This window comes from Epargyreus clarus, unplaced genomic scaffold (assembly GCF_041222505.1).
Source record: "Epargyreus clarus isolate Ecla_fem2 unplaced genomic scaffold, WU_Ecla_fem_2.2 ptg000026l, whole genome shotgun sequence".
NCBI classification, from domain to species: domain Eukaryota; kingdom Metazoa; phylum Arthropoda; class Insecta; order Lepidoptera; family Hesperiidae; genus Epargyreus; species Epargyreus clarus.
The window spans coordinates 15,025,406-15,048,264 of record NW_027332233.1 but is presented as its reverse complement, the minus strand read 5'-3'; the positions used below and the strand labels follow the sequence as shown (position 1 = coordinate 15,048,264).

The 22,859-nt window shown below is 35.0% G+C and overlaps 1 protein-coding gene across 1 annotated transcript; it reads left to right on the top strand.

Annotated features, from left to right (window-relative positions):
* Nucleotides 1-2,231: 2,231 nt before the first annotated feature.
* Nucleotides 2,232-21,465, top strand: LOC140753531 (CD63 antigen). The gene is made up of 5 exons (XM_073088207.1): nt 2,232-2,595; nt 11,117-11,305; nt 13,946-14,116; nt 14,990-15,250; nt 20,610-21,465. The coding sequence occupies exons 1-5, from the start codon at nt 2,521-2,523 to the stop codon at nt 20,790-20,792; spliced, it is 879 nt and encodes a 292-aa protein (XP_072944308.1). The 5' UTR covers nt 2,232-2,520; the 3' UTR covers nt 20,793-21,465.
* The last annotated feature ends 1,394 nt before the right edge of the window (nt 21,466-22,859 follow it).

Sequence of the window (22,859 nt, the reverse complement as noted above, 5' to 3'; positions counted from 1 at the left end):
GACCTTCCGGGTCTCAGGAAAACAAAAATCGCTGATCCTGATTATCCTAGTAAGGATAACGGGTCAGAATGTTTAAAATATTGAATTGTCATCGGTCCTTAATAAGTATGCCAAATTTCGAGTTAATCCGACGTTTTGAAGGGGGTTAAAATCATGTTCAAAGATTCCGTTACATACTAACATACCAACATACCAACATACATACGTCTGAAGCTAATAAAAGCGTATTAAAAAGTAAGATTACTTTTGTGTCGTTAAAGAAAGAAATAAAAAATAATCACAATAAAATACTATATATTTAATAATACCTTATAAATTGCTTATCCTCTGGTACTTAATACAAATAAATTGATGTTGGCAAAATCAAAGGTACGCAACAAATTTTAGAAAACACAGCCTTATCACTATATAGAGATAGTAGAGATGGTGATAGAATATGATAAAAGGTTGTAGAACCTTAAGCTAAAACTCTATTGCTATATAACTATAGTCTGATTCATAATTAGGTGTCCAAAATGTAAACAAAGGTGTCGACCTATCAAGAAAATATGTTTCAAATGGTAGTTTCTTATTTTTGTCGATATTAAAATAATACAACAATAATAAAATTGTAATCTAAATAAATTAAGATCAATTCACATTTTCTAATATTTATATCACCTCAATTTCGTTACAGATACAGTAATAATAATAAAAAACAAAGTTTATGGTAGAAAATTAAAATGTGATAATGGTAACACAATTGGTATCCAAAACATTTCTTGTGCCGTCATTTTTAAGTTTCGTAGTTGATATTATTCATTTTTGTGATTGTGATCGAACTCGAATGTTTTCTCGTTTACATAACGCGTTTATTAAAATGTGTATATTTGTTAAAGTTTTAGTTTATTGTTGAGTTTGTTAAAGTTTTTGTTTCTTGTTAATTTTGACAGTGACATTTCTTTGTTTACCTTTGGACGCCTAATTATGAATCGGACTACTTATATATTTCGTCATCATCATAACAGTATTTTTAACTGCTGCTGGGTTTAGGGTTAAAGGCTGTTTAGTGAGAGACAGTTATACGAGGCGATCTCAGGTCAGGCAAGTGTCCAATCTTATCTGGGGTTATTACTGGTATCCATGGGCGACATTACTCACTTGCCGTCAGGTGGATGCTACTTCTATATTAAAAAGAGAAATAAGCACATATCACATGCAGTGTTGGCAACCTGGGAGATGGCGTTGATCGTACCAGGGGCGTAAAATTATCGTATCTGCCGAAAAATTATCGTACATTTCATAACAACGCGTTAGTTATTAATGAAAATAGATATTTATCACTGGACAAGTAAAAACTTGTTTAATCTTTTGTTGTGAGTGGCGTTTTTTTTTTTTTTTTTTTTTGTTTTTGGTCTTCCGTGCTATTGGACTGTATGTTGTGTGCAAAGTACTCGAGTACTTTGTGAGTACTTTGGACTCGAATACCAAAAATGGCCGACTCGGCACATCATTAGGCGCGATGCACGCGTTCCGTTTACCGTAATAGAAATATATTTTTTATTAATAAATAGCCCTTTTTTCGAAAAAATGATCAATGAAAGGCATATATAATACGTTTATGAATTCATTAAAACAGTTTCCCAAAAAGTTTCAAGTAGCCAATTATCGTACATTTGCGTACGATAATGACTCGCAATCGTACATCGTACGGTGGTATCAAATTATCGTACATGTACGATAATTATCGTACGGTTGCCAACACTGATCACATGATGAATGCATTATAACCTACATTATGCCTATGCCTATGTAAAGAGTTCGTACTCATTAATTAAGATTACAGATTACAGAAGTTCATGCGTTGCTGACACTAAACATTAGATGAACTATGCAGATTAATGTTCTTCAGAGTTAGGTTAAACATTCAAACCAAAGAAATGGCTTGGAGCCAATATTCTTTAAAAAGCAAGTCTGCCAATTCATCTTTCGATTTCCAATTCGAATGGAATAAATAAAGTAACCTGTTTTACTAATCGCTGAATACTAATTACCAAAAACAATTGAATACATATTAAGTACTTAAGATTATCACACGAAAAGTGAATTTACTGAAAATTTGAATGTAGTGAAAAACTAAACAATAGGTTTATAATTTGGCATTCAATTGTTTTCAAATTCTCAAGCACGTAAATCAATTTTTCGTGTTGGCGTATGGTTGGCGTTGTAAAATTTATATAAAATATTGGTAGGTATATACATCGGCCATGCCAGCCACACGTCAAGGTTAATGCCGTAAACAGTGTAGGAAAAAGAAACATTAGTCGCCACAACGCGAGCGGGGAATGACGTGCGCTGTTTGTATCGCACTTAGCTCGTATTAATTGGCTAGAAGGAAACTCCACTTGTTTTCGTAGCGTAGTGGCGTAGTCACCGTCGAGTGCAATCGGCGCGCGAGCGTTATCACCGCTGATAACCGCTCCGCTTGAAACTGTATCAGTGTAGTGACATACTGTGAGGAAACCTCTTGTCTCCTGAAACATGGCGCAGAATAATCTAGACGTGGGCATGCGGTGCATAAAGTACATGCTGTTGTGTATTACGGCGATTTTCGTGGTGAGTTTATGGTTATAATTGCACAATCAGTGTGTTAGTTTTATGATCTGCGCCATTATATTTGCATGGCTTATCAGCTTTGTGTAGGTGTGATGGCGCATGAGGCCTGCATGAGTGAGGTTTTATGTAAAGCAAGTATTCATTATTTATATTCTACTCAAGTGCCGTATATGGTGCAGAATCGTATGCTATTTAGGTGCAAATCGATATCGAAATGTGGAAAATGAAATATAATTATTTCATCTTTTCCTTAAATATGAAAATAGTATAACTTGTTATACATTTTATTTTTTCTTAGTGCTCACAATATTTTTCCCTCCACACTCGACTGATACTTTTATATTTATATTTGACTTATTTATGTTAATAAACTTAAGGACGGTAGTTTAACAATTAACCCTGTGTACCATAACCCGGTAACTGTCTTTGTATGAAAGGGGTACACCCAATATAGTCACCTGTCTGCAGCTGTTGGTTCCGTCGCATTTCTTATCTGAGACTTCAAAAAACATTACTGTCCGTGGTCAGGTAGAAATGATTTTGTACTCTAGTATTTCGTTAATTGTATGGTAACCAATGAAATTACCTTTAAAATGCATTACAACATGTTATTTGGACACAATAATAATTAACAAGAACCCACTCACTATTGAATCACATTTTCCAATCGTTATCAATGTATGCTCTATATCTATAATCTGTACAATATACAAGTATCTATGACGTCATCACATGGAACAATCAATAGTTATTTTGATTGTTGTGGGGTTCAGATAGGTACGGTTTACGGATTTTATCCATGTGATACTTCATACTGGGGATATGATAATATACGTATACATTATTTATTATGCACATTTATGCCAAATAATATTCGGATGATTCTATACGTTTTTCTCGAGTTCCAATTCGTTCATCGCTCATAATGGTTTCTGATTACATACATTTGGAATTCAAAAAACTTGAATTCCATTTAAATATTATTAAATATCAATTTGAATTCCGGTGTTCCTGAAAAACATCATGTATTGAAATCGATACCTTAATTCGCAAATCAGCCAACTCCACTTTTTTTCAAAATGTTTTTTTTTATTTATTTTCATTTCGTTCAACGCCATTTACTCTCAAAATAAATAAAAAAAAACATTTTGACAAAAAATGGAGTTGGCTGATTTGTGAATTAAGGTATCGAAATGTTACAATTGAATAAATAATTATTGACTTTCATAATAAAATGACTTTCAATATTTAATGATGTACACAAATAGGGTTAGTAATGTTTTATAATTTCCTCAAACTACTACACCAGTTTGAGGAAATTATGAAACATAGCCAATCAGTTTGTCCTTTGTACTCAAATAATTATAATTATGACGGGATTCCCTGTGTCCATTATGTAATATCAACACCATGCACAAACAATTTATATGTCTCATCATATAAATTGTTTACTGTCCCACTGCCGGGCACGGGTCTCCTCTCAGAATGAGAAGGATAAGGCCGTAGTCCACCGCGCTGGCAAAGCGCGAATTGTTAGACTTCACATACCTTAAGAAACTGTTTTTTTAGGAATTTTCAGGTATGCAGGTTTCAACTGATTGGACCCTTCAATCAAGAGGCCGCGTTTCTTAACCACCAGGCTATCACTGCTTTTTTCAATGTATAGTCGTATGTTCGCTTTTCAAGAAATCGAATCAGGAATCCTTCCCATGTAAACTGTAATTTTTGACTAATTGACTGGGGCTACATGGGTTCTTGAAGTAAAATTAAAATTGCGAACGGAATTTCTTAAAATCGATCGATAAATCAAGTAGGTCGGTGGATAACGAGCTCTAATTTACGAAGTAGCTGTTCTTCATTTGCGAATGGGTTCATTTGACAGAGTGTCGCCTGAACCTTCCTTTGCTGAAAGTTATTAGCCGAATGCGTCGTTGTAATGACGCCAGCTATATGCGAATCTGTGTATGAATAACAATGGAATTGTTACTATGGCCTTCTCTTCTTTAGTTTATTTTAGGCACCATCTGTACGTTACGTATTGGCCCATACTATATCCAAGTTCTGACACAATCCGCTAGGGGCGCTGATTGGAAATTGGTAAACAAATACCAAAACAGTCATATTTGTCAAAACGTAAAAACTCCTGGTAAGGGTACTGGCCATCTGGCAGCTTGACGTATGCTATATTGGTTGACCCAATGACCTCCATTCAAGACCTTTTTAATGTTGGTGGTCATTTCTTACGGCGAACGTTCTAAAAAATCGATTTACCGTTTGTTTATGATATTGAGGTGGTAAAGGAGCATACAGATGCCTGATAGCTGATGGTAAATGGGTGCTCCCGCCATGAACATATGTAGTATATATTCAACCCTGGATAAGATTAGAAGACTAAGTTGAACGCCGTGAATAAGTACGTCTCCCTTATCACACCCTTCAAACGGGGACACAGCAATGATCACTGCTGTTATTAGGTAGAAAGCGGCATGGTTGTGTTGCCCCTGGAGTCGAAACACAAAGCGTTTTACCACCTTCAATTGATTTCATTAAAATTCACCTTCATTCAAACCTTCATTGTACTCTTCCTCTCATCGTACCGATATGTCATTAATTGAAAGGAAGGTTCGTGGCATCTGATTAAACTGGTCTGTCTAGTTCTCATGGAGAAACCCATCTTTTACCTTAATACCTAATGTAATGATAAAGAAACAAAGAAAAAATAAGAGATTAAAATATGATAGTATAATGAGGACAAGACAAGATAGTGATAGATAGTGGTTTGGTAAAACCTATACATAAAGGCGAATAATATTTAATCTGCTAACCAATTTTGTTAATAATCTTGATCATGTAAAAATGACAACACACTAATAGGATGCCACATGCTCTTAGGCTAAAAATGATTAAACATACTTAAACACACTTTCTACACTCACAGCCCCACACTAGGATTCCCTGTATCGTGGGTGCTATAGACACACATAGAGACAATAACACAAACACCCAGACCCAGAAAAAGAAACCTAAATTCATCATTTAGATATCTGTCTAGCCGGGGATCGAACCCGGGACCCTCTGCGCGTCAGACCGGTATGGTGACCGCTCCGCCACGCGGGTCGCGGGTACGGATTGTAAATTATATTTAAAAGCTAACATAAAATTTAGACTATATTTGAACAACCTACTTCAGTTTTCAGGTAACTTAATAACCTACTTCAGGTAAGCATAATAATTGGCAATATATAATACTAAATATATACATTCACGTATTTACTAACACACATTAATATAGACAGTGATCAAAGATCTAAAAATACCAACATCGTGTTCAATTAACTATGTACTGTAATTATGTAACCACATACCATCACTTGGACTGCATGGTGATTTACTATTTTAATATTACTGATTTATAAATATGTGTTAAAAAGATTTTGGGTTTACTTTTAAGTCATTGTTTATAATATAGGGGTAGCAGACGAGCATGCACTCCACCTGATCGCAATTGGCTACTGCCACCCATCGACATCTGTAATAAACCCCAGATAGGATTAGATATTCTTAGCTGAGGTCGACCACAGATGGCAGAAATAGGTGTCCACTGTTAAAACCAGTTACCATCGTTAAAAAATTAATTATCTTTGGCCATCTGCCTATGACGTCATTGATTTTTTTTTATAATTTCTTCTACGATAAATTAAATCATCATCATCATCATCAACCCATTACTGTCCCACTGCTGGGCACGGGTCTCCTCTCAGAATGAGAAGGATTAGGCCATAGTCCACCGCGCTGGCCAAGTGCGTATTGGTAGACTTCACCTACCTTTAAGATTTTTTATAAATCTCTCAGGTATGCAGGTTTCCTCACGATGTTTTCCTTCACCGTTTAAGCAAGTGATAATTAATTTCTAATACGCACATAAATTTGAAAATCAGAGGTGCGTGCCTGGGATTTGAACCTCGGACCCCTCGATCGAGAGGCCGCGTTTCTTACCACTAGGCTATCACTGCTGTGCTCATAAATTAAATACTTACAGTGAAAAGTCAGACGTTCAATTTTAAAGTTTCACAATTGAACAATATGCAATAAATATTATGTAAAACTTACTTATAATTTATCTCTTATTTTACAAGAAAGAAGAAGAAGACAGGGGAAACTTTTTAAACGTTTGTTCCTTAGTTACCTGGTACAGCCCAGTCGCCACAGAAAGAATTTCGTACAATGACCCTTATACTACTTGCCCATCTCTGTCGCTCGTGCGAAAATATTTGCCGGTCGCACAGAAGCGATTATCGCCGATCACAGAAATTGCAAACATTTGGTCATATAATTTAGGCTTATTTTCGTGATGGTAGGTACTACTATTCAGCCTTTATTTTATACGCCTTTGATTTTACATTTTGGAAATATTTTTTCGACATTCCATATATTTTTTCATTTTAACATTAAAATGTGCAATACAATTTATAAATTTTACTAATTATTCACCTATATAAATTATTTAGTTATTGTACGTTTATAAGTACTTAACTTTCCAATTACGTGCTAACGTTCATACAAAGTGAGTTCAAAACTTTAATGATATTAGGATGGCATGTGTCAAAATGGGCTTCTTAAATTATTACGTATATAATCGCTAATACTTCGCTTTTTTCTATTTTATATTATAATTTAATTTAAATTAGTATTTTCTCATTCTACTACTTTGCGATACTTTATAAGGATACTTTAGAGAAAATGTTTATAACCTCTGGCAGTTGGTCAAAAGGTAATTGTACGAAATTCTTCCTGCTCGGCGACCGGGCTATACCAGGTAATTAACCCGGAACCTCAGGGCCGACGATATCAATGTCGCTACGGTTATGCCAATCGGTTACGCTTCCAGTTATTAGCAGTAGTACGAGTAGATTCTGTTGTGAAATAGGTAATCACTGAATCACTCTAACTGAGCACTGAATCCATTTTACTATCACGTTTATTTATATAACATTTTATGTAATAACGTTTTTTTTATAAACATGTGCCAGAAACGAAACACCGTGTGAAAAGAAACAGTTTTCAAGTTTCGAATAGTTGAAATTGAAGCATTATATTTATCAAATTTTCAGGAGTTTTGAGAGCCCTATCTGTGAGACTATATGTATGAACTATGTGCGTACCCTGAACATGAGTTTTCGATCGAGAACTTGATCAATTGTATCGACAGATCGACTCGATCTTCGAATTATCCAATACATACATACAATACATGATGACATGAATTTTAGTTTCTAAACTATATCGAAAATCGAGACGTAAAAACCCATACTAAGGGTACTGGTTTTTTTCCAACGCTTTTGCTTGTTTTTTGATTTTCATATACGTACATGACCTAAGTCTTTTACTCGTATTTTGATATGACACGTACAGTTTTTGTGTACACATAAGTATATAAGTCTGTTGTAATAGAAATTATATTATTGTATCTTTAAAGTAAACTGTAATTGTAATTGCTTACATATTTGTTACCTAATATATTTTTGAAATAATTTAATTATAAAATATAAGAAAAGTTTTGTAACACAGTAGTAATTATAACAATAAAACACTTCAACAAGAACAATATAATTTTCTAAATGACCTACTATTTGAAGGAGAGTTAGGTACTTATTACACATATTGACTGGCTGTGAGCACGTGACCACTGAATATTAGGTGAACCACAAAGAAGATTATAGTTGCCCATTTGCTACTTTCCATTGCTTTAGAGGTTTAATCTAGTTAGCAGTTAGTGAGTTGCGAGTTCACGAGGTCATAAATCCAATAAAAATCACATCATACCTACCATACTGCTGTCATCACATACATTTATCGATTAAGGTAAATATCATATTTGAAAAAACCTTTTTACTCCACTGTGACATAGATAAGTATAGATATCTTACCGCCTTGAATCGAAGGAAGCCATTAAATGGCTTAAACGGCTGACAATTCTGTCAGTTATTTAATTGCTGTCATGGTGTAATTTACGCGGAACAATGCCGACATGTGCGGTAAGGTGGTGCAAAAACACGAAATCGAAGAAAAAGTGAATATCGTTTCATTCGTAAATTATCTAAAAACTAAATTTTTTAAACATTTCTCAAACGCGAAAATAGATGACAGTGACCATTTCAATTGTCAAACCTTTTTCTTGTTAGGAGTGAGTAATGTTAACTAATCTATGATTGTGGAGGGTATTGTTTTCCGAGCGTTTGTCTATTTCTCTGCCACGCCCTATAGCCCAAACTGCTTGATGGATGATATAAGGGTTCGTACACAAAACTGCGATGCGACGCGATGCGAATTCGCAACGCAGAAAATTGCGACACGAATTGCTCCCAGGGTGACCATTCTTTCGAGAACCGTCAACCGTACGGAACGTTTTGAAAATTAGGTCGTGACATGGATCGAAAAAAGAAGTGTGCACTTTTGTTATTGTTTAAGAGATACAGGAAAGAGTAACAAAGAAAATTTTGGGTTTATCCATTTATCATATATCATTTCTTTTATATTTAGTTTCCTAAAGAACAGGGCGCTTCTCAATCAGTAATATAAAAAAGTCAACGACGTACTTTGTAATTTTTTTACACTAAAGTATACGTCTTCCCACCCAACAAATACAGGTCTATACGTCTTCCCCACACGCTGTCCCTGAACGAACTAAAAATGGCGTCAACAAGTGTGACGAAACATTGCAGGAATGTGCGATGCGAATTAATTCGCAAGTTCTTGCGATGCGTCGAGGGAGCTCGCAGATTTTTACGATGCGACGTCGCATCGCAGTTTTGTGTGCGAGCACTAAGGTGTCGTTGGATTCGACAAAATTATGGGAATAACCATAAGCTATGGTTTTTGTTTTTATAATAATTACATACTTGATAATATATATTGAGGAAAAAGGCCGGTGCAAACTCAGGGCACGACTAGCAGGAAAAAAAATCATTAAGTGAATGTTGATTTTCCTGTTCCTCAACAACTCCGTTACAAAGATGTATATGGATATAGGTATATATTACGTAGGTGTCAATGACTAAACGTATGGTCTACTTTAATTGTAAGTGTTATACACATTTGGCGTTTCCTTGCCAAGTGCTAAAATAGCGCAAAATGTTAAAAGTAGTATGTTAAGGTTTAACATTGAATGTAATTATGGATTTTGGTTATAGTTGTGTGAAGCACCTTAGATTTGCCGTTAAATTTTGATAATGTATCAAAATTAACTTTAGTGGCAAATTAATTAGTGTAATAGTAGATGATATCATAGATAATTTTAATTATTTAAAATTTAAACATTACCTAAAAGAGTATTCTATTACGATTAGAGACATATTCGTGTGTTCGGTAATAAATAAATTATTTTTAATTTCTTACCGTAATTAAAACGAAAATTAATGATTTGTCTTTTTACGGTAAATTTAATTAAATCGCACTTGCCCTATGTGGGCAGAAAAAATAATAATAATTTAACGCCAAATAATTACTGATTAATTTTTTTGATTAATGAATTTCAGACTGATAGTTATTGCCGGCCAATTGACTAAAAGGAATACCTTTTGAAGAATGGAAGGACAGGCGGCATGGGTCGCTGACCTTCCGGCTGGTGCAGGTGCTCTCGGGACACGGTTGTTTCGGGAGATACCTGTGCAACACGGTCGGAAGGGAGCCAACCACCGAGTGCCACCATTGTGGCTGCGTCGAGGATACGGCGCAGCATAAACTGGAGGTGTGCCCAGTGTGGGCCAATCAGCGTCGTATGCTCGTCGCTGCAGTGGGGCCGGACCTCTCTCTCCCCGCCGTAGTAAAAGCTATGGTCGGGAGCGACAAGTCCTGGAAAGCTGTAAAATCCTTCTGCGAGGAAGTCATCTCGCAGAAGGAGGCTGCGGAGAGGGAGAGAGAGAGAACCTCAGACCTCCCTATCCACACCCGGAAAACCGGGCGTAGGAGAAGGGTTCCCCACGCCCATCTCCTACCCCCATAACGGAGGCATGGCGTAGGACACGGGGGTATCCTACGTCATAAATAGGCCTGGAGGTGGCGCGCGCGGTGTTCCCGTGCGCACCTCAAAGATGAGCGGATGGAGTAAACTCCAACTCCATCCTAAACGGAGACGGGCCCTGCTGTGGGCAAACGCCGCCGGGACCGCGGACGAATGCTATAGCGTACCCGCAGTCCCGGCAATGGGCGTCCAGAGGAACACCGTGGGGTTTTAGCCGGTAAGAGTCGGCATATCCTCTCAGTTGCCCCCGCGGCAGAGAGGAACCCATGAGGGTTTCCCCACGTAAAAAAAAGGGTAATAGCTTTAACTTGTAAAAAATATACGAAACTACATCTTGAACTTTTTAAATTTCCTGTTTTGACCTTAAACTCAACCTACAAACAAAAATCGCCTATTCACGCTATAGGTACGTTTATGGTTGGCTCATTTAAATCGGTATAAGCACTGAAATCCAATTTACTTCATGTAGTCGTACTTAGTTAATTTGTATTTCTTTTCCAGCTAACCTCAGCGCTGATAATCTCCGTGGGCACGACGATATACGCGATCTACTACGATTTGTCGTTCTTCCTGGACAACCAGCTGTTCTTTCCGGCCACCTTCATCGTTGCCATCGGTGTCAGCTTGCTGTTCGTGTCCCTCTTCGGATGTATCGGAGCCTTGAAGGAAAGCACCTGCTTGGTCAACATTGTAAGTAAATAGTAATCTATACATATAAATAAAATTGAAGTCTTGCTGTTCGTGTCCCTCTTCGGATGTATCGGAGCCTTGAAGGAAAGCACCTGCTTGGTCAACATTGTAAGTAAATAGTAATCTATACATATAAATAAAATTGAAGTCTGTTTGTAACGTCAAAATAACAGCTTTTTATTTAATGCATATGTAAGTATATACGACATAATTATGGTATATGCATTTAGTATCAAAATACTTTGTCTGTCTGTTTGTCTAATCTCCGAAACGGCTGAACCGATTTTGAAGTGACTTTCATTTGCAATTAGCTGATGTTATAGGGCGTAATTTAGTTGGAATTCAGTAGTTTTATTCCAGAAAAATAAGTAGTGTTCAGCGCAAAAAATTAAAACCTATGAAATGCACACTTTTAAACGCAGGTGAAGCAACATGCCACTTGTGTATACATAGTACATACGAGCATTAACAACTTATAGGGTACCCATTTTTATATATTCCTGCGTAGTCTTTACGTAATATGCGATATACCAAGAAATCACAGAACGCGCTCTTTTCACTAAAACGAGGTTTCACTCAAACGAGTTATTGATAAATACCTCTTTGTACAGTCACCAGTACCCAGACATGTTTCCTTCCTTATCAGATATTTAGGAATCGAACGACTGAATCATTATACGAAATGTTGTGTAAAGCGTGTTTTATCTACGAACAAAACGATACGCGTTGTGATAGCAATGTTAGTACCTAAAATACGTGGAATTTATATTTATTTTGTTAATGTTTTTTTTTTAATCCAAGGAATGTAAAGAAAAATCCTTAATGCAATTTACCCTTCACATGCATACTCATTGTGCAATATAAGTTAGGTAAATATTTTTATTTTTAGTATAATACTAAAAATAGTTTAATCACATTTATTCTGTCTAGTGGCAAAATTATTGTTGTCCTTGATGGACGTCTTACGTCACACACACTGAGAAACAAATACACCATGTCGTTTAAAACAATCAGCAAGCAAATCAGGCAGCAATCCTACTTAGAATTGTCTATAGATGTTGATAGTGTGGAGCTGTTGAACAGGGGGCCTACCACCATCTTTTAAAAACCATCATAGTTCAGGAAAGTTTTATTTCAATATTGCATCAACATTATTTTGTTTCGTACCACGACCTCCTTAAAGCAGCTTTGTTTTGAAACAAAGAATGAGTAATTTATCTATTTCTTATCCAACACAAAACGAGACATCGAAACTAGTTTCATCTCTTAAAGTTAAACCTTTATTCGTTTTTCGCTTACCCATTGCATAAATCCAACTGAAATTGACAGATTTTGCTTAAGTTAAATTTCCTGCAAAAAAAGAAAAAATAATTTCGACCAACATAATACAAAACTGCTTATTGTAATATTATAAAAACAACCTTACTTTAACCAGGTCGTGATACGAAATTTCAATGTATGATTAAAATAATATTGTTTTAAGACATGGTGGTAACCCCCAGGCCTTTGAATAAAGAGAAAGTGCAGAGAGAAATTTGTAGAAGTAGAATGTATTCCGAATGGATTTCCTTATATTTATACGCATTTGAATTATAGGAATATATGTAGGTATTAAAATGGCTTACGTTTTGCAGTAAGTTGATGAATCCGAATGCAAGAATGAGATGAAACGATGTCAGAATTGTGCGATGGTCTCCTGCGCTCAATTTCCTTAAACTCCTATACCTACATTACTTGTGTACATCCTCAAAAACAATACTAGCCTTTATGTTATATATATTTATTTAAAGATGTTGAGATCCAGTAACGCCATCTGTAGTGTTATCGTAGCTGAAGTGTTTAAAAGTATTTAAAGTACCTTTTAGTCGGTGATGCATTGGTAACTCCTCTAGTGTTGCAAATGTCATTATCGTTAGGTAAAAATATAAAAAACTAAGTTAATTTCCGCATTATGGACCCTCACATTCATACAAACATGAAAACAAATAACGTAGAAAAAAATATTTCCATGTTTAAGTATAATACTTCTAGGTTTAAGCAATGCAATGATAAAACATATTCAACATTTTAACAATTATGACCTAGGACCGATGACCAGAAAATCCCCCAAATTACGCAAATATTGCAATCTCATCTCGTCGTCTTCGTACGTAGGTACTTTCTTACATATATTGCAATTGTGGCAAAATGCGATTAAATTACTGCCGCAACCACACTGCTGTGCTCTATAAGGAATTATTTCACCTTCAAATTTTTATTTAAGAATTGCATTTAATTATTATTGTCTATGTAGGTAGTTAACCAGTAATCCTACTGCTATGATCCTTTTATAATATGAGTAGCAAAGGAACACGCAGTCCACCCGATAACAAAGTGGCTACTGCCGCCCATGGACATCTGTATTCAACCCCAAATAACATAACATTCCTACCTGCGGTCGCCCACAGATACGCCGCTACCTTCTGAAATGCCTAAGATAAGTATGTATACCTTGCCACATCCCTCACCAGAACACAGCAGCGTTTAACATTCCTGTTATTAGGCAGAACTAGATGTGGCGATGGTGCCGCCGGAGTCTAAACAAATGAGTGAATGAAAGTAATCTGGTATTATCTGTGTCTACTAATCGTGTCTGAACAGTTTGCAGTGATTCTCTCTCTGGTGTTGGTGCTGGAAATCGCAGCTGCGATCACGGCGTATACTCTGCGAGCGCAGGTCGCAGATATGCTGGACGCGAAGCTGAGAGATGCCCTTCCTTATTACTATCAAAATGTAGAGGTTAGGGATGGATTTGACTACATTCAGTGCAGCGTAAGTGAACTTTTTTTTTATATAATATAAGAGTAGCGGACGAGCATGCAGTCCATCTGATGGTAAGTGGCTACTGCCGCCCATGGACATCTGTAATCAACCCCAGATAGCATTAGATATTCCTACCTGAGGTCGGCCACAGATGCGCCGCTACCCCTGAGGACTAAGCTGGAACGCCTCGGAAAAGTCTGTCTCCCTTACCACACCCTTCAAACCGGAACACAACAGCGCCTAACACTGCTGTTATTAGGTAGAAATAGGTGTGGCGGTGGTGCCGCCGGAGTCGAACCATTAAGGGTTCTACCACCCTCAGAACAGAACTAGTAGTTGTGTTCCATTCATGGCCAGATTTTTCATCAAAAATATCTCACCAGTCTCATAATCCCCTGAATCAGTGTTCAGGGTGAATCTGTTATTATTTTATGAATACATTTTTGACCAGTGTGGTTAATTTGGACTTGAAATACGGCGGCGAGGATTTTTATTATTTATTACTTATCTCATACTAGCATCAGCAGTACTATGGCTCAGTGTTGGGCGTAGTTAACTACAATTTGTAATCTGGTTACTAACTACGATTAGAAGTAGTGAACTACATGTAGTTAAGGTTACATTGTAGTTCACTACTTTTAATCGTAACATAACTTAACTACAGTAATCAAACTACATGATGTTGTTATTAATTTGATTGCTGCAATCTAGTAGTTATAACTACTGATTATTTGAATTCTATGGACTTATATTTTGCAATGAAATAAAACGTGGAATAAGAGTACCCCAGTAGTGAACAGTAAGGGGATGACGACGACCACGTCAAACTTGTCTTCTACTTATTACTTGTGTATTTTGTTCAATAGTTCCTTCTATTTTCAGCTAAACTGCTGTGGAATTGACAGCTACCGTGACTGGAGCGACGTGCCTCCACCGACTGGTATAAGTGGCATCTCAGTACATCATAACATAACCCTCCCACACTCTTGCTGTTATATATTTACGATGCACACGGAGGCTGACCAGCTGATCGAAGAGTGCACCAAGCTGCGCCCCAACGCTTGTCTGCCAAGGATCACTTATTTGATCTACCAGAGTACAGGACTGTTGGGTGCTGGGGCTATGACTATCGCGTTTATTCAGGTACTTTTGCAACACAACACTGTTAAACCGATGGACAACGGTTTCTAACGTTGACACGGATTTTGATATACCACGTCATATTCTTCTCTGAAGCGTAGTCACTATATCTTTTCTGGTCGGAGCTTTAAAGTTAGATCGCTAAACTATCCCCTTGATCCATAATATTAAGTACTTGTAATATTGAACCGACCTCTGTTATCAAGTAATCGTTAGATATAGTGCTTTTTATCAAAGTACCTGTTATTATCTTTGCGTCGCAGCGTGTAATGACAACATTCGCAAATGTTCACATGAAATAGAGAATAACGAAAAACGATGTATGTAGTTTATATGTAGGTATAAACAGGTCTTGCTAAAAAGAATTATTATCAAAAATATTTTTCTGGTCGGTGACGTGGTTATCAGGGCGTTTTTGCAATCATTGATTGGTCTTTTTTACTAAATATAAAACCTTTGTTGGGAATAGGCCACAGGAGAACGAGAAAATAAACTATGAAATATAATAAAATAAAATTCACTCCAAAAAGATACTTTTTATTATATCGAATCATTGACAAGAATGACAAATCAGAAGAAGAAAAATATATGTGTTTCAGCTGCCAGCTTTATCATATACAACCTTTTTGAATATTATACATTATGAGAGGCTTGGGTTTTTGCTATATTCCAACAGCCTCCCTCAAAAATTCAAGTATAAAACAATTTATAAATACGTTCTTTGCAGAACACTTTTTGAATGTCATTACATCTACCACCACTTCACTAGGTGTTTCGTTATGGAGAAGAAGCGGCGAAAGAAACTCCATAACACACATCTTTTTAAAACAAATATAAATGTTTTTACAATGGCAAACTTAACCATGGCACATGTGGAGCTGAAGTTACTTCAGACCACATCGTTTTATCAGTCAAATATACAAAGAAAACTTCAAACAAAACCTTATACTCATATTCTGCTTTAGCTGATGAGACTGCGACAGTAGCTACATTGTTTTCGTGTGTTTCACGAAATTATGCAGTTTTAATTACTTTGAACAAATAGTTTCTAATACTATGTTTGTGGGTCTCGTCGCTTTCTCAGTTCCTCAGTCAGAGTCCACATAAGCAATAATTAACTATTTATAATTACAGTTTTCATTGATTAGGTTTAACTATTCATATCTTTTATATAACATTAAAAGATGACATTAAACATTTACACATTTAAGACCAAAATCTGGATGCGTACAAAAAATATTGCGTACATTTACTTTTACATTTCTATACAATACTACTTTTATTTGACTCTACAATGTGCACCATGGCATAAGTCAGAATTTATTACTGAGTAATTTTTTTAGGAAAAAGTGATCAGGATAAAATACACTTATAGAATATTTTTAACACATTTTACACATTAGTAGATTGATTTAGTGATATTGTATTTGCTATTCTTTCAACATCTATATCAATAAATAATTTTATTTATTTTGTATTAGTAATATAAATTATTTGCATTAACATGTTTTTGCAAACTTATAATCCTTATTTTGTTGAAATTATTAAACCTACATACGTAGGACTATACATTTATTCTTATCCATATTATTTTATCTTATATAGGTATATTTAAACATTTATCTACATGCATCTATCTGCATGAGAATGTACCTTTAAGAGTTTTTATACCCTATATTTAAGTATAACATGAAGACTTTCGAACCAAAGCCGATATGTCTGTTTTAAGCCCTTAAAGCTTTTATTTACTTTACTGACTTTATTATCTTTAGGCAAATATACCTTCTGGTACTACCATATAACTATTATCTGTATGAAAACCATTATAATATTATTTTCTAATTTTATCAAATGATATTTACAAAGGTAGTCTTTTCGTCCATATGGTTTCGTACATTTAAATCACACTGATTTACAAAAAAATAATAAATCTATCTATATCTAAAGATAATAAATCTGGCTATTGGTGCGAACGTTACATCGTAATCCGGTAAAATTTCTTATTGAAACTGAATTTCTTAGTGAAACTTCTAGCAACTAAACGAGCTTTGTTATTTTTCTGATTTACCTACTTAGTTCATTATTATTTGTGGTAAATACCCACTTGCAACTAATAATGTTAACATATTTAGGTCTGTAGACAAATACCAGATTTGATTGCTCTTTTGTGGCTTAATTTCACTTTGTACTGCTTATTACCATTTACGAGTATCAGGCACATTAAATATACCTTTAAATTATTTGTTGACGCGTTATCATATAAGAAACGTTGTTGTTAGCTTTCAGTTTCGTCTAATCAAAGTCAGGCTTTCTAATATTATATTGATATGTAATGTTTTTGTGTCTAATGCTCGATGTTTGTTTTCATTATTTTCAATATTTAATTCATCTACTACATGGTCTGCTTAGCAGCTATAGACAATATGGACATTTCATTACTTTTAATATTTAATAATGTATATCCATTAAAATCTTTACCAACTAGACTGGATTTAAAAATATTTTTATCATTAATCTTACTAGCTGTGTTACAAACATTAGCAGTAGCACCAAAACATTTTTATATGATCAATTTTGTTTTTACCTTTCCACAATTTACATGGTGTTTTATTTATTTATTAACAGAGCTTTAGTGGGGAATGTATATATTTTTATAAATATAAGTAGGTATATGACTGTTGTAACAGCTTCACCCCAAAAGGTTTATTTAATTTCGCATTTACAACCATTTCGGTTAATATACGATTAATTTGCCCTGTTTCACCATTTTATTGTGTTTTATATGGTAAATTTAAATGATACATAATTATCTTGCCAACACAAATTCCTTAAATTCATTATTTCAGAAATATATTCTTGATCATTATCATATTACTACGATAATTTTACTATTACGATTATTGCGATAATTTTTCACTTTCAGGCTTTTTAATTGGTACTTATTTCCCATTTAAAAGACAAGTAACATAAAGACAATTTTTGTCATCAAAGGAAGTTGACGTTGTCGAATCGCAAAACATCACAGTCAATAATAAAAAAAAATGTTTTTTTTTTACCATTCGCTGGTCAGTCTTGACTTTCAGAAATTCAAGATCACAGATTACATATAAGTATTCAATATTGTCACATGACGGTCAATAATAAAATCTTTAAAAATATTCAAAATTCATCAACCCATTTATTGTCCCACTGCTGGGCATGAGTCTCCTATCAGAATGAGAAGGTTTAGGTCATAAATTCATAATCCATCGCGTTAGCCAAGTGAGTATTGGTAGACTCACATACCTTTCAGATTTTTATTATATAAATCTTTCAGGTGTGTAAGATTTCTTCACGATGTTTTCCTTTACCTTTTAAGCAAGTGATAATTAATTTCTAATACGCGCATAACTTTGAAAAAAGTCAGAGGTGCATGCCTAGGATTTGAACCACGGACCCTTCGTTAGACAGGTCGAGTTTCTTAACCATTAGACTATCACTGCTATTCAAATTTAATTTCGGTTTATCCAAATGACCGTTTGTGCAATAACTAATACGATTTCTATCTTTGAATTAAGTTAATTTTATACTGTGATTTTATGAAAAAATAATTATAGGTACTATCATCCTTTATACTACATATTAGACATTTACTATTTTTATAAATATGCCCTTCATTTTTTAATAACCGACATACCTTTTATTATTCAACTCGATTTACTTAGAAGCTGCATAGGTACAGCTTAAGTTCCATAGAACTAAAGTTCCACAGAACTTTCGGTGAATAGTATAGAATTTTAAATTCTTTGTTTTTTACCTTTACCAAATCTTTAGCTCCTCCAATTTTGAATGTAGTCTGTCACTTGACACATATAATTCCTTTGTATTTTCAAAGTGATCAAAGTTTTCAAATCTAAAAGAAAAACAAATGTCAGGGTTAGACTTGGAACAAAAATCAAATAAATTTCATTTTGAAGACATAAAAAAAAAGCGAAACTGTCCTTATTTTTAATTTCAGTGTCCAATGCATTTACTGTTATATAGCTACTACTGTCTCCATTTTGTTGCAATTAGGTACTTGATATAATGACAGTAATCAGTAGCATCAGTTAGCATCAGTAATAGCGACGGGTTCAGATCGCAAAAAATATAATTTTTACACCAACAGTTTCCATGATAAAAATTCATATTAGCTTGTGTATCTGCATGATGTAGTAAGTATTCTTGTAGTAGTTTACACACTTTTCTATATTAAAATTTATATTTTCACAAGCGTGTGATATTTGAAGTTGTCAGTTGTTTCAGGTCTCAATTTTACTTTGAACATTTTGAATGTATTCATTGAATCTAAAAGATGAGAATTATATGCATTCCGTCGATCCATTTCATCCATTGATCCATTTAATCAAGTTTAGCACCAAGTTAGTGATCATATTACTCAATCATTAAAATAAGTTGTATCAGCGTTTGATATCTGGTCGCAATTCCAAATTGAGTTGTTTCTTACGCAGTAAAATAATTGTGTAGCCAAAATTCTCCATTCGTAATTTTATTTAAGTCATCCATTATTGTCTTCGCCGTAGACGGTATTGGTTTAGACACTTATATATTATTGTTTGCCATCGCCGTTCGCCATCAAACATTTTTCATGTGTCTTTTTCTTCCGCGACTCCATGTTTGAATTTTTACATAAATTTTATACTTAGTAGATGACTATATTTTTCAATATTTTACAATAGCGTAGCTGGGGCCAATAACCTGTTGGGAATAGGCCACAGGAGAACGAGAAAATAAACTATGAAATATAATAAAATAAAATTCACTCCAAAAAGATACTTTTTATTATATCGAATCATTGACAAGAATGACAAATCAGAAGAAGAAAAATATATGTTTTTCAACTGCCAGCTTTATCATATACAACCTTCTTGAATATTATACATTATGAGAGGCTTGGGTTTTTGCTATATTCCAACAACCTTTAAAACGAAAACCACTAAAATATGTCGAGTATTTGTTATATTATTACATTAAGAATGTACTTACCTAAATCCTACAAATAAAACCTAGATTTTGATGGATTCGTAAGCGAACATTATGGAATAGAATTTCTCACTCATACTTTCCATACATACATACATTCGCCAAGTCGTTCAGAGCCCATGCCTTTATATCTATATCATATTACTTATTCGTTGTATTTATGATCGTTACGGTAACATTATAATAATCTCTCCCTTACCCTATTCACCAAATCTGAACACAGCAGCGCTTAATACTTCTGTTACCTTTCGGACAAGTATAGCTGTGATGGTCCGGCGTGAGACTACGAAGTGTTTTCTAAGTCTTTATGTAATGAAATTCTTAAATATGACTTTTTCAGATTATCGGCATCGTGTTCTCATTCTCGCTTGCCAGTTCTATCCGCAAGGCGAAGTCTCTGCGTGAGAGGAGGCGATGGGAGATCCAGGAGCGTATGATCAACGCCTACACTTCCTTGAATCCGAGCGACGAAAAGAAAGCCCCCGTCGTGTACGTTCCATTCAATGGACAAACGAATGCTTAGGCTGAATGTCATTAAAAAAAGGACTAAAAGCTTCGCACCACAGATAAGTAAAAATTAAATAGTGATAGATTTGAATCATAAGTAAATACGTATAACTACGTTTATGGAGAGTTCGAAACTGGATAAGTAAAGAAGACAACACAAATGATTTTATATCGCTTAACATAGACGTGTAGTATTGTGTAACACAAAATTCCCTGCTTGTTCTCCATAATTTTTGCGATTTAGGCAGTTTCATGATTTAAATCTATTTAAAAAATAACAATATCTGTATTGTACTTATTTTATTTCAAGTAAGTAATGTATTTTATTATACATACGCGATAGAGCGTTACCACTTAAAAGCTTTGAATTATTGTAGAATAATTTCTTCAAATTTATCGTGTAAATATTTTATAATTATATTTTCACATAATTTATGAGTTTAAAAACATAAAAAAAATAATTGACAAGTATTATTCTATGGTGCATTCGTTCTAGTAGATTAAGTAAAAATTAGTCGTCCCATCTTAACATTCCATTTATAATCTGTGCACCTTCTTTAGAAATTATCGCAACTTTAATACTTAGATGTCACTTATTTAAGATAGTACAAGTAAACATTAAAACAATACGACGAAGAATATTTTAAAAAGTATTTTTATTTAATAATAAAGTATCCAATTTTATTGAAGGGGTGTTTTATTTTGACTTTAATTGCGTGCAGACCTCATGGTACTCGTATGTAGTCACCGATGGGGACGTTTATAATAAACCTACGTGATGTCGGTCGCAGTTGTGTTACTACACCTGAATGTCTACCTACCCAGTTGCAAAGTCTCGTACAAGTGTCTTTTACCTTTTAAATAAGTGTCCAAATAGCAAGTCTTTCAAAGGAAAACGCAGTAGCTGCTAATCCTGCCGTTGTAAAATAGAAATAAGTAGAATTGTCTGTGGACAAGAAATCACCGTGCTGGATGACATAAAATGAATTATCAATTCCGACCGTTTGCGACGCTATTTCCGTGGTCAGCTGATCAAAGGAATATTCGTTATCCTATCCTACCTAGGGGTACTGAAGCCTGGAAGGGTTGTATCTACGTGGGTATCTACGTGTAATTTGGCTAATGCCGAAAGATTTTATAGAAATCCAAATTAAAATTCATGATTAGTACGTATGTTCTTAAAACTAAGTTGAAACTAAAGAAAAATACCTTCAAATCCGAATAGCAGCTGCACACATAATTTTACGGATTTTTACGCGTTTACAAAACATGTAAAGCTTCTGAAATCTGGTGTCAGACGCGTCGCAAGGCGTGGGCGGCCGCCCACGGCCCTCCGCACAGGGGTCCTCGCGCTTGTAGCGGTCCAGGAGCCTCACGCCTTAAGCGGTCCAGGGGCCTTGCGCCTGCAGCGGTCAACGAGAAAAAAACTGTCGCCTGAATTAACCCATCATTAAATTTTTAGACTAAGGGACTTTCATTTCACTTTCCGCTCCGGCCTCCGACGACCTTTACCCTTACCTTTACATCGTATTATGGCATGGGGCCTCGCAAAATGTTTTTTGCCCACATAACATCGCCGGCACTTTCTGGTGCGTCTGATGATTACTCAAATACCATTTTCTTTGTGCTTTATTTTTAGAGAAGTAATCCCTGAGATAGTGTAAATAATGTTATAAAGAGATTTTTTGCGTCTAATTTATGATTATAGTCTCGCAATGGAATTGTAATTCATTATGCGTGCTTATCGATAACATTCTGCTTATCACTGTCCGTAACATATACATCAATTCAATGATAAGGCAGGAGGTATATAAGGCTCAACCTCATGGATTAAAATAGGTGGAAAGATAAGCTTATTCATAAGATAAGCGGAACGAATCAGTATACATTTCTTTGTACTAAATTGAAGTACCCAACGGGCACTACCTAAAATTCGGTCACTACCGCATATGGCATATAAACTATTGGAAATAAAAAAATAATTCTACCCGAGGTCGATTACAGAAGCGTTGTAACTATTGAGGATTCGATAAGACTCTCAATAAAGCCTTGATAAGACCTATAAAATCTACGCCGAAAGTGG

Excerpts from the sequence above, each read along its gene's own strand:
- LOC140753531 (XM_073088207.1), top strand. The coding sequence starts at position 2,521 with ATGGCGCAGAATAATCTAGACGTGGGCATGCGGTGCATAAAGTACATG. Across the intron at positions 2,596-11,116 it reads GTATTACGGCGATTTTCGTG|CTAACCTCAGCGCTGATAAT; the intron begins GTGAGTTTATGG and ends TTTCTTTTCCAG. Across the intron at positions 15,251-20,609 it reads TGACTATCGCGTTTATTCAG|ATTATCGGCATCGTGTTCTC; the intron begins GTACTTTTGCAA and ends TGACTTTTTCAG.